The sequence below is a fragment of the Penicillium citrinum genome (genome assembly GCF_028827155.1).
Source record: "Penicillium citrinum strain IBT 23319 chromosome Unknown utg000007l:1.0-2040159.0:1.0-2041076.0, whole genome shotgun sequence".
Taxonomy (NCBI): Eukaryota; Fungi; Ascomycota; class Eurotiomycetes; order Eurotiales; family Aspergillaceae; genus Penicillium; species Penicillium citrinum.
Window position 1 is genome coordinate 1,650,947 of NW_026622692.1, and position 13,816 is coordinate 1,664,762.

Sequence of the window (13,816 nt, forward strand, 5' to 3'; positions counted from 1 at the left end):
GCCCTATTTATGCAGGTTCCTATATACAGCCAAAGCCAAAGCTCTTCGCTTATATTGTGCCACCGGCTCTAGATCTAATTCTGTCCAAAATTAATAAGAAAATGACTGGAGATTGGGTTTCTTTTTATGCCTCGGCGTGCACTAAGAGCGCTTGATGCTTGAGGCAAAATTGTAATTAATCACGTGATCTATACGATAAGGAAGGCGCGCGCGGATAAGCAAATAAGACGAATGAGGCGCGCGGTCTGGCGCTTCTCATTCCAACAGCAACTCGAAAACGCATTGAGCCATGAGGTGTGCTGAAGGAGCCCCAAATCATGGACTCGACACGATCAATTTATGAGCTGAAGTCAGCTTTTATAAGAGCCCAAGTCCGGATTCTCTCCGAGAGTCTCGAGCCGCCGGAGGACTGGCAACGCTATGCAGTGGAGACCGATGAAGGCGAACTGAGTGCAAAAGTGATTGAGGATGTGCTGCATAAAGGTATGATCATTTTCAATCCATATTTATCTGTCTTCAAAGAGTGTTATGTGTGTATTTAAACAAGTTATCGCAACCTTTACTGACCCCTCGATAGTCAATTCGGCTGCTAAACAACATAATCGCGTTGTCTATTCGTCGCAAGCGATCCACCATATAGCCAGCCAGATTGCTAGCCTTTACTGGGCTGCGATTAGCCAAGAGGCGCAGTCCCAGGCAACTTTCGCAAAGGGCGTAGGACAATTAACAGATTTGTCCAAACAATGGTAGGACAAACCATATTACCCTGGCTTTGGTTGAGGGAAAGTTTACCAACCCAACTCTAGGAACATTGTGAAATTACCCTTGGAACTGGAAGCACCGGGCGCCACAGACGAGCAAGATGCAAGGTCAGTCCTCTCGGGAGATCCTTGGATTTCATGATTGGTATTCAAGTTCCACCTGCCTGACATTTCTTGTGAAACAGATACCATGAGCTTCGGGAGCGACTAGCCTCACTTGATGAGCAGCGACAGAAGAGACAACGGCGTCATGATCAATTGAAACACCTGCGGCGTCTCCTGGGGCCGTTTGAAGACCCGCGCGCAGACATCCAACCGAACCTAGTGACCCGAGACGGAGAGCTCGTCCAGGAGTTAGAGAAAATGCGGATGCTCATGGCGCGAGTCGGGGGTAGAATTGCACAGCAGAAAGGCCATGACCATGTCCCAGCGAATGGTGAATACTTGCTTCCTGGATCAGATCGGAAATTAGAGGCCCTGCTTGAGACGGAGATATGACCTTGACGACATATGATACTGTACGTACTTTCAAATGTGCGAATCTTGCATGACTTTTCCAATACCTTGGTCCATGCAAAAGAATGATCGGAGCAGAGCACTGCAGACCTGTAAGCCGTCCTATGGGCTAGGGCGACTTCTCCAAATATGAATGCCCTGATTGCCCGACGATGTTGTACCAAATATATTTTGTAGAAGCCTGACAATTAGCCAAAATTTTTGCTACGAGTCCGCTAGTACTATTTACTTCATGTACGGCTCATATTTACGTGAAATTGCAAATACTACTTTAACCCAGAGATTTGTCCAAGCAATACCTGATTGAAAATTTCCTAGGATACCTGATGCTTGTGGGCATGCCATCTCAAATTCAGGTCAGTACTCAGGCCATAGTGAATAGGCAGACACAAACACCACTATATGGTAGACCATATAGTACCAGGGAAGAACCAGACTCAATCCAGGCAGTGACGATTGAATTCAGATGAAAAGTAAGAAAGTTCCCCGGTTCCTGTCTTCGCCGTCATCCATTACACCTACACCTGCCCTAGTTCGAGCTCGGAAGGCACGGTAAAAAAAAGTGTGAAAAAAAATGTTGGCGCTGTCAAACTATACTTCAGCATCAAACCCTCATATTTTACGATGAGTACCTTTAACAGGATGAAACGTTTGGCAGGGTTGGAGCAGCGAGGAATTAACCGTGAAGGTGATGGAGGGAGCTCGTCAAGTGCGAGTCCAGCGAAGGCAAACGAGGGAAGCGCTAACCTGATTGGGCCTGGCGCAATGCCCCTTCACGGCGAGGAGAGCCCGCGAGCATCACCTTGTAACAAAGACGACCAAGCACTCAACTCCGATCCCTATCTTCTTGATTGTGTCGCCATCATCGAGGGTGACGCCGCCTTCTCCTCCTCTTCCAAGGCACCCTATACACGTGGGCATCGCCGTCGTTCCACCCACGTTACTCGTCGTGACCTTGAGAAGTTTCAAAAGGAGGTCTTGGGCGTGGAAAACCACGCCTCCTGGTATGACGAGGAAAACGGCACCTCGCGCCCGATTAATCCTAACGATCCGCAACTCGAAGAGTTAAATCGCGCATTTACGGCTGCCGACCTGTCGATGAACACCCCTGCAGGAATGGCGACCAACGGTTCCGCCTCGGGCATGTTCTCCGGCTACGTGGACAACTCCCCCGGCAACCCCAACATGGGTAGTGTGCCTCGACAATCTATGTCGCCTGCAATCTCACATTCATCTGCCCAGGCAAATGGGGGTGGAATGGGGTCGTTCGCCCCAGGTGCGATGCCTATGAACGCGGGGCATCAGATGGACCTTCACCATCTGTATGATATGGTCTTGGAATTGAGCGATGTTCTAAAAAACAACCGAGAAGTCACAAAGAATATTGTATCAAGTGCAGAGGAAATAATGGTATGCCAGCACAGAGTGCACCCTGTGGCAAAATTGGAGAGATCAGAAGCTGACGATGCGACAGAAACACGGCTCCTCCGATGATGCTAGCCCGGCCATGCAACGGGCCAATGGTGAAATATCAGGTATACCATATTATCCGTCTCCTATTCCTTCCTACACAGTCCACTGACATATTCATTCGCGATAGCCGCCCGCATTTCCGAACTCGAACGTGCACTCGCCAAAGAAAAACGACAGACTGAAGAACTTCGACGCGAACAATTAGAGAATGCCAAGCTTATTGGTGACTATGAATCCAGTGTTGGAGCAATGGTCGAACAGATTCGAAATTATTGCCAGGACAAAAATATGCATTTCCTGCACCAGAAAAACCACTATAACCAACTTCTACAAGCCGAACGGGATGCTCATTTGGAGAGTCGACTCGATCGTGACTACTGGCATACACAGACATTAAAATGCGCCGAGATGATTCGCACAGCCCATCGTCTTCGTTCGGACGAAGAGGGTGTCCCGATTCGTATCATTGCGGGACTTCAGAACGAGGTTCGGGCCTATCGTAATGCTCTGGGCATGGAGCCCGAACAACCCGAAGAAGAGTATGGTTGGGAAATTTTGAGGGATATTCCCAGTGCGGATTGAAATTAGAATTGGTTTATGGATACTTACGGCGCGATGAATTGAATTTAAAAGACATTCTTCTGTCTGTCCTTCCACTTCGACCTCTTGATGAGCTCGGGGGAAGGTTCTCGTGATGCATACAGTACCGGACGGCGTTGCTTTTCTTTTTTTCTCTCTATTCTCCTCTTTGCTGGTTTTCTCTTCTAATGTTTTCTCCATCACCCCAGCTCGATACCACTGGGAGGCGTTCATCCGGTTATGATGTACTATCACTATTATCTTTTTTTTTCTTTTCTGGTCCAGGGTTGCGGATACTCGGAACCTGTTGTGTTACAGTTGATACATGCTTGAATCGCGCCCACCACGAGGCCACGAGGATCATTATACATACATACTGAATCAGCGTGTCGAAACTAGTGGCAAATAGGTTTCACCAAATCCACCAGTGCATGTACAGTACAGTTACTCACTATGGAAAGTGTACTATGTACAGTATGTAAATATTAGTCGGTGAGCGATCATCGGTGGAATCAGGTGTGAGTGGCTCACTAATTTGCCATTTGCCCCAGTCTAAAGTCGACTAGTTCTTCCTCAAAATCCTTTCTGCTCACGGAGTTTTTTCCATCGACCCCGAGCTGACCAATCACAATTGCTGAATATCCTTTGCTCACGTGCCTTTCCTCGATGCATCTTGCCTCTTTCGGCCGATTTCCTCTTTGGGCCCTTTCACCCACTCTTCTGGATTATGTCATATGCTTAATCCTCCACATTTCCGTCTTTTCCCCCTCTTCGTCTTCCGCTTCTTTTAATAATCTGACTCCTTTTGCTTTTTCTTATACCGGGATACTGGCACTTTCTTTATACTCACCCCCTGATTGTGACTTTATTTTTGGCACCATGAAGTTGACCCAGCAATCTCTTATGTCAATCCATCTTCTCTGCCACATTTAAACGGTGTGCTCCACTCCAGTACTCCACGGAAACGATCGATTTGCCCCCCGTTCGCAGTATTGAGCTGAGTCTCTTGCTGATCGTCATCCACACCCCCGGTCTTCATCTGCCGTCCTTTTTTGCCTAGCTCATTTCTCTCTCGAATTACCGACCTTTTGATACCTGTGCGTGAGTGGGGGATCAGCCAATTATGCGTCATCCGATCTAGGCATATCCCGTCATTCGACCTGTACTTTCCGCGCCACATAGCGGCCCATTTGTGACCAACCTGCCCACCTCCATCCTTTCCCTCTTCGTTACTCTTGGGTTGGAAATTCGAGTGAGAAGGATTCAAAATGGAGAGTGTCCAGACTGTGGATGTGAGCTGGCTCCATCACTCACAGAAAGGCAAGTCCTTAATTACTTTGCGTTTGGAAGAGCCATCGTATCCGAGCCGCCCTCGGACCGACAGCGGAATTCCCGCGATGTTGCAGGAAGAGGATGCTTGGAATAAACCCTAACTTGGTTCCTTTTACTAGATCATCTTCAGCGTACAAAATCAGTCTCCTCGGTCCTGAGTGACAGGTCTGTCACCGAAAACGAACCCCCCCGCGGCATCATCTAAACCACATCGGCGATCGCGATCGAATAGTAGTCCGGCACGCCCCCCATCATCTGATAACACTGCGCCGAAGAGAGAAAGTGAAAATAAGGCATCGGAATCTGCGGAGCAGGAAAAGCCGCCACCACCTCCCGAGAAGACTGTGGAACAGAAGCCATCGCCGTCTACACCATCCCCAGCAGCACAGAAGACTGCCCCGAAACCACTCAGCGGACGTCGGAATTCATGGATCTCAAGCCTGAGCTCAAAGTTCTCTTCTGGGTCGACTCCGCCCTCGCAGGCGAGCCTGAAAGGTTCGCCAGCCAGTCCGAAAGCTACGTCGCCGCTCGATTCACATAACCCATTTGGAGCGGCATTTTCGCCGAAGGATAAGGAGGATGAGAAAAAGGATGAAACGAATCCATTCACATCGTCTTCTCCCAAAGGGCCTTCTTTCCTTCACAATGCTCTGCGCAAGTTCTCATCTAATTCGGGTGGTCTTCCAAAGTTGCCCGCTAACGGTGTCTGCTGTCCTCGCCGCGTGATGAATCTGGACCCTAACCGCGAGCGGTGCAAAATTGCCGAATTGAACCAGTCCAAGCTCAATCGGGTCGCCTTCTGCGTTGATGTGGAAATAGCAGGAATTTCTCATCGAGACACCGATGAGGACGCTCCTCCGACGAACCAATTACGTCAACCTTTGCCCGAGTCCAATCGTCAGAAAGCCAAAAAGGTCGAGACTGAAGCAAAGGAACAAGGCAAAGCTGAAGCCGAGGCATTGAAACACCCGCAATCTGCGCTGATTGAGAAAGATAATCCTTCCACATCCTCGACTCAGGATCCTGCTTCTGCCCAAGCCATACCACCACCTACCCAGACTACCCAAGCTAATAGCCCTCCCGAAACCCAGTCAAATCCGACTACAACGAACGGTGCAAGTGCCGCATCCACTGCGGAGGCTAAGCCCAATGGTGAAGGCAAAGACCCGTCCAGGAAAGCAGAGAAGAAGAAACGGTCAGAGGAAGAAAGAAAGGAACGCAAGGAACGGAAACGGAGATTAGCGGTTGCAAATGGCTCCATACCCTTACAACTATCAGCAGATTCGGAAGAGGAGAGTACTCGTGCACCTACAGATGGCACAGCTCGTTCAAAGACCCAAAGTCATCCCACCACGGACCCGGTTCGCATATATCGACGTTGTTGCCAGCTACGAGAAACCCCCGTACTCAAAAGAGTTGTAGATGAGATATCCTCCCCGTCGTCGACACTGGCGGAATCTCCAGGAACTGTCGCAGCTCTCGACCTGAGCAATTTCCCGATGACGACTCAGGATATTGCAACCTTCAGTGATTGGCTCGCAATTGTTCCTGTGCGTAAACTTCTTCTGGAGAATTGTTCGTTGAACGATGAATCTCTACGGGCCATCCTTGCAGGCCTCCTTGCCACAAAAACGACAGAGCAAATGCGTTCTCGACGAAGACGAGCCAGAAGGGCAGATTCGCCTCCCTTCAAAGACGTAGGTGGAGGTGTGGTGGAGAAGCTATCCCTCAAGGGCAATACCAAAATCGGCCGTGAAGGATGGCGACATCTTGGGCTGTTCGTGCATTTATCCAGGTCGTTGAAGGCACTTGATATTTCCGGAATTCCATTTCCCAAGTGCCAAGTGCCATCACCTGATGGACAAGGACCTCCACAATCTAAGCCCGATGTTTGCAATGTTTTTGCGGACGCTCTAGCGGAGCGATTCCTTGGCGATCACCTCGAGGAGCTGCTGATGAGTGAATGCAAGCCTTCGAGTGAGCAGGTCAAGAGGATATGTCAAGCTGCTACTAAGATGGGATTGCGTCGACTGGGTTTTGCAAACAACAACCTTACACGGGAAGGCCTAGGACATGTCATCGAATACCTCAAGTTTGGTCAATGTGAAGGTCTGGACCTCGGGGGAAATGTCATCACGGATGATATCGACCTTATCACGGGCGCCATAGAACCTGAATTGCCGCTCTATGCACTCAGTCTTGCCGACTGCTCCTTGAATCCATCGGTCATTTGTCCCCTGCTACAAGCTCTAACCCGTCTTCACAACCTACGTTTCATCGATTTTTCTCACAACAGGGACTTATTCTCAGTTCAACCAAGCTCTATTGGCGCATTTCGACGTTTCCTTCCCAAGATGCCATCTCTGAAACGAATCCACCTTGCAGATGTCGCTCTCACTTCTGATAACGTTATTGGTCTCGCTGAAATTATCCCTGAGTGCCCAAGTCTATGTCACCTCAGCATACTTGAAAACCCTCAGATAGTTTCCTTAGCCTCTGGTACAGACCCTGAAGTACAAGAAGAGGCGTGTGCGGTTTATGCTTCTATGCTCGCTGCGGTCCGCGTTTCACGGACCATCATCGCAGTTGATATCGAAATTCCATCCGCCGAGAATAATGAAGTCGTGAAAGCTCTGGCGTCTCAGATAGTCGCCTATTCCCTGCGCAACCTCGAGGGCGGTGCCATCGCCGAGGAACTTTCTGAGTCGCTGTCATCCACGCAATCCAAAGATGTGGCGGTACCAGAGATCTTACAACACATTGTCGGAAATGCTGCTTCGACTGGCGCAGAGGAGGTTGTTTGTGCCGATGAGGAGGATGAGCCTGCTCCCGATGAAGACTATGTTATTGGTGGCACTGGCGTTGTCAAAGCCTTGGGTGTCTGTCTGGGCAACTTGGACCAGCAGGCTGGCGACATCGGAGGTGATCTGTCTATGCCTTCGAGTGGCACGAATACGCCAAGACGTCGCAAGTCACGGAACGTTGTGAGCAAGAGACCTCGTGATATGTCGAAGAACCTATTAGAGTCGGCGCGGAATATTCGCACGCGGATTCAATCGGCTCTTGTCCGTGAGGACCGAGCCGGTAACGATGCCAACTATAGTGAGTTATTGTTGCTGTCTGCGTTTGCTATATGTGAAATGCTAACTATTTTCCCGTAGGGCGCCTTCAATTCCTCGATTACACTTTACATAAAATGATTCAGCGCTTTGAGGATGAATATCCCGAAACCCGTCTTCCACAAACTACTCCTAACTCCCGTGCTCCTGATACTGTCTCTCAGAATTCTAGTGAAGATGCTAATGGCCCTGGTACTTCTACTAATAACCTGAGCAGCAGCATGATTGATAATGAAAATGCTGTTGACGATGAAGAAACCGACCAATATGCAATCCATCTTTCCAGAACTAGCTCGATGACCTCTCTGCACGCTCGCGCTATGACTTCAGAAGAAGGTCACGTTCATCGACTAGGCCAAAACCTCCGTCGTGACCTCCTCAACCCATCTTTGGGTGATGGCGAGGGTGATGAAGATGATCAATCCCACCTTGATGCTCTCCGTGATAGGTTGGAACGTCTCCACGAGGAGCAGTCCCAGTCACCGTTCGATAGTGCTCATGTCGATGAAGCTTTTGAGAAGCTCGGCAACACTGTCGATGAACTCTGGGCCGCACAAAGACACGACGCAGAGAGTTTTGAGAAATTCAAGCAATCGCAAATCGCAGCTCAGATCAACAGTGGTCTGCGTATACCCAATAACGAGAAATCAGAGACAGAAAAGAATGGTCAGAGCCAGTCTTTCGAAGGAAAGTCGCCCTCATCTTGAAGTTCTCGTTCCTCATCATCATATTTTTTTACCCTTCTTTTTGTGTCGTTCAAGCACAGCTGTTGTATATACCACTTTTTTTGGTACTGTTTCCCCATATGTCCATCTATGCTCAATTGGTGCTGGAGTAGCCCCGTGTCAATCAATCTGTATATATTTATTTTTACGTCGAACTTGATAATTATTTATATGCCTTTGGTGTTTATTGAATACTATAATTTCTTAAACCTCCAATAAATCTTGATTGCCTCGAACCTCTCCACTATCAAATATTACCTACCACAGTTAGTAACTAACGCCTTAGAATTACATGCAGTAGACAGCGGAGGCGTGATTTTACTGACCGAAGCTGATGCTGTTGCTTAACTAGTAGTCAGTGACTATATACCCTCAATGATACAATGCGCTGTAAATTAATTCTTCAGCCCAATCTTCCACAGGCGTTGTCGATACGAGAATGTCAGATGTAGACTTCAGCTGGAAATTAACTCAGCCCTTCTTGAAACATTTTCGAACTTGTCTGACAGAGACTGATAGTTCCTCAAACAAGGTCTCGCTTTACTGTTTTCGAACCATTGACGACCAACTACCTTCAGATCTTATAAGCCTGTACTTTAAAAATGCCGATTCTTTCTTCTCTAAATACAATTGCCTCCTTGGCTCTGGTATCACTGGCAGAATACCGTCCCGAAGAGCGTTTTGTTCTCGCAGAACGCGGTATTCATGGAGCAAATGGGGAATCAACTTCTCGACAAATCATGTACTATCCCACTGCACCATGGGCATCTCTAGGAACTCGAGGGAAATGGGTCACTCTAGAGACGATGACAGACGTCCCTTGGGGCGGATCCTATCCATGGAGATTAACCGGAGTCACACGCAAGATGCCCAATGGTGACGATTTCACCGTAGTCGTTGATCCTTCGGTTCCTGATTCAGATGATGTATATCCCGGTCTTGCATGGCATACATTCGAGTCACATTTGCTTCCATGTTATGGACACCATGAGCGTGGCATTTATACACTTGATGATGGCACCGAATGTGCATCTGCATATATCTGTGACCCCAGTACTCCCCCGACTCCATCTCCTGATCTAGCCCTAGGTCCAGCTCCTCCTGCTGTGCAAAAGTCCTCTACTCTCACTCTCATCTGATTTGATTTTCGTTACGGATTCAAGTCTGAATAAGAATGAACTCGGTCTTCCCAATCCGAAAGACGTATTTCATACCGCCTAAGATGTCCTCGAAGGAAATCGTTGTCCAAAAAACGACATTTGATGTGGGTGACAACTGCCAAATATCTTACATGTGTATGTTTAGCGGCGACAATGATGTTTTAAAATCAGGCAGTGAGGCTATTGCCAAATATCTACATGGAACTGCTGGGCCATAAATCGAGAGGAGCTGGTATGAGAAGACGACGTATTCATCGTCATGGGGGATCCCGAAATATTGGATAGGATATAAATATCCGCAAACTGGCCAGATTGTTATAAGCCATGATGATTCCGTCCAGTCACAGCTCTCTTTTGAGATCACTTGTGGTGGTAATTGGTTTTGCGATGCTGCATGTTCCGGCGTTACTTCGGGGATGATTGAGAAAGGGTAGCGCCACTGGCATAGCTCCTGTTGAAGTCTTTGGGACTGTGCATGCTGGCATTTGTGCCCTTTGTTGATAGAGGTTGAGTAAATGGGATATAATAGGTCGTTCTTTCGTTTATTAAAATATGGCTGATTTGGAATGTAAAGAACTAGAAAGAGTAACTTTTGTTTGAGTATCACTACAGACACGCTAGTGTACTAGTCATAGAAAGATTCCAATCTTACTCTCCGGGGGCTTGCGTTACAAATTGCTTTCCAATGAGTTTTATGGGAGACATAAGCCATCATGGAAACTATTCAACATCGATATATAACTAAGTGGCGGGTCCATCCTCTTGCGGAGAACCTTCAACTTTGGTATTAAGGGCTACAAGCCGGACACTTTGGGTCATCCATACTGATTCCCCATATTGAAGCAAGGTAGTAGCAATATTTATAGGGACTGAACATGCCGGTGTTGTTGATATCTTCTTTTTCTTCTTTCTCGTCATCATCTTCATCATCGCCAAGCTCAGAGGAAGACTCAAAATAAAACCCGAATGAATCGCGATATTCTTCTTGTTGGGTCGAACTTAGCTTGAATTCTCGATTGCTCGAACAGCACCCGCAATCCAAAGTGCAATGTCCAACTCCAAGTTGCCCAGCGGAACTGTTTGCACGCTGAGGGCCAACGCAGCATCCACATGTACGACCGCAACATCCCCCACGACCTATGCAGTCTTCCACGAGTGCTGGGTGCATATACCACATGGGATGCGACCTCCATAGCTCAAAGGCTCTCTTTAAGAGACCGGACCTGCCGACTATATAACCGCTCCAATACCACCAATCTCGATGCAGGCTCCAATTCCTCTTTTTGAGTCTCTCCAGAGCCATTGTGTTCAGCATATTCCAAATAAAAGACTGTTTTCCTAGTATTTGTTTCAATTCAACTTCCTTTTGGGCATTTGACCTGAGAAGCTGTTCGACCTCTAAAAACGAGACAATACCATCGTATACACCCCGATTCCGGTTTAATTGGTAAAGATTGTATCGATATCTTTGTAGGGTAGCAAAACATCCTTCTTTCTCAAGTGTTGCCTCTTCCAGTGTCTTGTCTTCTGGTAAACGTAGAAGCTGGTGATCTATAGACGGTTGCTTATCCGAGGAGATTGCCATCGCGGTTGCGGAATTCGCACTGAAAAGCTGTTTGATTACAATGTTCGCTCTTTGGATAATATTGAAACAACTAGAAGAAAGGAAGTAAGTGTCCAGATTTCCATCACAATCCATTGAGCTTCTCATGATGACGTTCTGTTGGTGAGAAGTCAGTGTGATAACCAGATATTAACTACCTACCTAGCCAACCCTGGAACCTCTAATTGTTACCAAGATAAAATTTGGATGATACACAAGCTATCCTTATGGGCCCAATCCATGGAACACATGATATAAGTTTGGGAAATGAGTTACCGATACTGGTTGCGGAATGGTTGTCGACACGCACGCCCTCTACATCGGTAGCCAGTTAATCGAGTTAGTTGAGAGCTCTTCAAGTTGCATTCGTATATACACAGATTACGATGGACTTGAGAAAGGGGGTTTGGCAATTAGGGCAAAAGGAGTAGTAGTTGCCAAATGGATGTGGTTGACACACCAAGTCCGCTTCCATAGTACTTACCTGAATTACTCTTGTTTAGTAAATATAGAATTGAAAACATTAGGCTCAACTCAACACAAGGATCTTTGAAGAAATTGAATCAATTTGACTGTGGCTTAGTATTTCTCTATCAATGCTTACTTTCATGTTGTCCGAATGACGCTAATGTCAGTAGCAGAAAATGGAAACCCGCCCCATTGCACACTCTCGCGTCTTCGACCCACCTCCCCTCGAGACCGAAGCTCCTGTCCAGATGGCTGAAGTCCTACGGGACTTAATTGATTACTGGGGCTGGGGCAAGACGATCTTTCTCCTCATTCTCATGCTTGTCTGGCTCCTCCTACTGCGCTTCGGCAATGCAGCAATCGATTGGTGGTGGAGGTAAGACTGAGCCCATTATATTCCTGATGAAGATGTAGAATACTAGTATACTAATTTTGCGAATTGCTATAGGCAGCCAAAGGCAAAGAAGAAGTAGTAAGTAACATTCATGTGTTCCTACACCGACAAATTCTAGCATATGATCTATCAATTTATTCAAATATAATCCCCAAAGTCTACTTTCTAGTAGTACCACTTAATAGTACACTCTTAGTATTACAGTATTATATACTGTATCTTTTAGGTCTTTGATCCTCATAGTAATCTCACAATATGATGGCAGGGCTAACAATACTTGGTTTTTCAGGTCCTCCCAATCGGCAGAGAAATGATGGACACGTCGGCTCAATCAAAATACAACGTCCAGAACGAGTCCAGCTTCGCGCCAGTGTGGCTCGTATTTTGCGATGCCTAGGCAGCCACGGATGCTTGATTTGGATTGTTAGATGTTTTGTTTTGATTTCTGTACAAAACAATTAGTCTCGATTTTCCCTAGTTCAATTCGGAGATCTTCACAATGGATCCTGCATTACACGTCCATCGATATTTTGAACATGAGATACATCCTCAAACTGTAGCACAAGTTAGTTCTCTCAGGACTCCTGTTACTAGTCATTGATGGTAATGTAGATTCATGTAGTACTATCTACATATAAATTTGACGCAGTCTTGGCGCCACGCCAAGTCTGCGCCCAAGTTGAGCCTCACAACATGTCGGAAACATCGCTCTGACATCTTTGACGACTTTCCACGAATTGCAAGATCTAACCATCGAAATACAGCCATCACCATCTATCTCCATATTTTGGCCCAACACTAGCATCATGGCATTCAAGAATATCAAACAGTTCGCAGTAGGCGCTTTCGACAGAGCCCAAGAGTTTAGCTCGACTGCCAGAGAGTTACTATCGGGATCAACTCGCCAGAACCACGTTCATTATCCAAGAGACCAAGAAGATTTCTATGAAGTCCTGAATATCCTTCGACAGCGACTCCCATCTGAGCTTGTCCTAGAAGTATTAGGGTACGCTCAGTATTGGGTTCCGTCTCACGTGTCCATCTCCAAGGAAGTCGTCTATCGCGAAGATGATTGCCGTGATAGACCCCTTTACCTGATATCAGATCCCATTCAGGGGGAGCGAGCCCGTGTTGGGGAAATAAGAGTTGAGATTTCAAGCCATGACCAAGGATGGAGTAGTTATCCGGAAGACCGTGGTACCTTGAGAAATTCATGGACGTGGTTCGATCTTGGTATCGAAAGGTCACCCGACAGAGAGAAGATTCCTGATTGCCGGAAAATAGCAACCAATTTACACGCAACTTCAAAGACGAATCGGCATCGTATCGTCTTTCGAACTGATGAAGATCTTCCCGGGATGTCACTTCTTCGAAGTGGTGATTGCATCTCTATCATTCCTCGGGCACTTTTCCCTGGCTGGTCAAATCATGTTGAGAGTGCTTCTATTGAGATATATACCGATTACACCGGCGGATCGGGGATTTCTAATACTGCGAGTAGTATGTGAAGCGACGAGATTGATCTCGGAATTATATTACTAGTTTAAGGCTGGTCGCCAGTTGCGCTGCCAATGAACTGAAGAATAGTATACTTACGCTATTTTATTAGCTAGGTAGCTATTAGGTACCAAAAACTATACATGGAATACTGCCTATGCATCAATTACGAATCGGAGTACTCGTCAT

The 13,816-nt window shown here is 47.0% G+C and overlaps 7 protein-coding genes across 7 annotated transcripts; 6 read left to right on the top strand and 1 right to left on the bottom strand.

Moving 5' to 3' along the window:
• Positions 1 to 317: 317 nt before the first annotated feature.
• N7469_008289 (kinetochore subunit FTA4 family protein) lies at positions 318 to 1,259 on the top strand (the record flags this gene model as incomplete). The annotated part of the gene is made up of 4 exons (XM_056647207.1): positions 318 to 483; positions 578 to 746; positions 807 to 869; positions 947 to 1,259. The coding sequence occupies 4 exons, from the start codon at positions 318 to 320 to the stop codon at positions 1,257 to 1,259; spliced, it is 711 nt and encodes a 236-aa protein (XP_056498758.1).
• Positions 1,260 to 1,919: 660 nt separating this feature from the next.
• On the top strand, positions 1,920 to 3,332 carry N7469_008290 (uncharacterized protein; the record flags this gene model as incomplete). The annotated part of the gene is made up of 3 exons (XM_056647208.1): positions 1,920 to 2,687; positions 2,752 to 2,812; positions 2,878 to 3,332. The coding sequence occupies 3 exons, from the start codon at positions 1,920 to 1,922 to the stop codon at positions 3,330 to 3,332; spliced, it is 1,284 nt and encodes a 427-aa protein (XP_056498759.1).
• Positions 3,333 to 4,597: 1,265 nt separating this feature from the next.
• On the top strand, positions 4,598 to 8,487 carry N7469_008291 (putative cell wall biogenesis protein Mhp1; the record flags this gene model as incomplete). Its single annotated transcript, XM_056647209.1, has 3 exons — positions 4,598 to 4,728; positions 4,897 to 7,763; positions 7,823 to 8,487. The coding sequence occupies 3 exons, from the start codon at positions 4,598 to 4,600 to the stop codon at positions 8,485 to 8,487; spliced, it is 3,663 nt and encodes a 1,220-aa protein (XP_056498760.1).
• A 620-nt stretch (positions 8,488 to 9,107) lies between these two features.
• Positions 9,108 to 9,644, top strand: N7469_008292 (uncharacterized protein; the record flags this gene model as incomplete). The annotated part of the gene is made up of 1 exon (XM_056647210.1): positions 9,108 to 9,644. One exon carries the CDS (start codon positions 9,108 to 9,110, stop codon positions 9,642 to 9,644), a length of 537 nt encoding a protein of 178 aa, XP_056498761.1.
• Positions 9,645 to 10,452: 808 nt separating this feature from the next.
• Positions 10,453 to 11,250, bottom strand: N7469_008293 (uncharacterized protein; the record flags this gene model as incomplete). Its single annotated transcript, XM_056647211.1, has 1 exon — positions 10,453 to 11,250. The coding sequence occupies one exon, from the start codon at positions 11,248 to 11,250 to the stop codon at positions 10,453 to 10,455; it is 798 nt and encodes a 265-aa protein (XP_056498762.1).
• A 662-nt stretch (positions 11,251 to 11,912) lies between these two features.
• Positions 11,913 to 12,209, top strand: N7469_008294 (uncharacterized protein; the record flags this gene model as incomplete). Its single annotated transcript, XM_056647212.1, has 2 exons — positions 11,913 to 12,112; positions 12,185 to 12,209. The coding sequence occupies 2 exons, from the start codon at positions 11,913 to 11,915 to the stop codon at positions 12,207 to 12,209; spliced, it is 225 nt and encodes a 74-aa protein (XP_056498763.1).
• A 727-nt stretch (positions 12,210 to 12,936) lies between these two features.
• On the top strand, positions 12,937 to 13,638 carry N7469_008295 (uncharacterized protein; the record flags this gene model as incomplete). Its single annotated transcript, XM_056647213.1, has 1 exon — positions 12,937 to 13,638. One exon carries the CDS (start codon positions 12,937 to 12,939, stop codon positions 13,636 to 13,638), a length of 702 nt encoding a protein of 233 aa, XP_056498764.1.
• Positions 13,639 to 13,816: the final 178 nt, after the last annotated feature.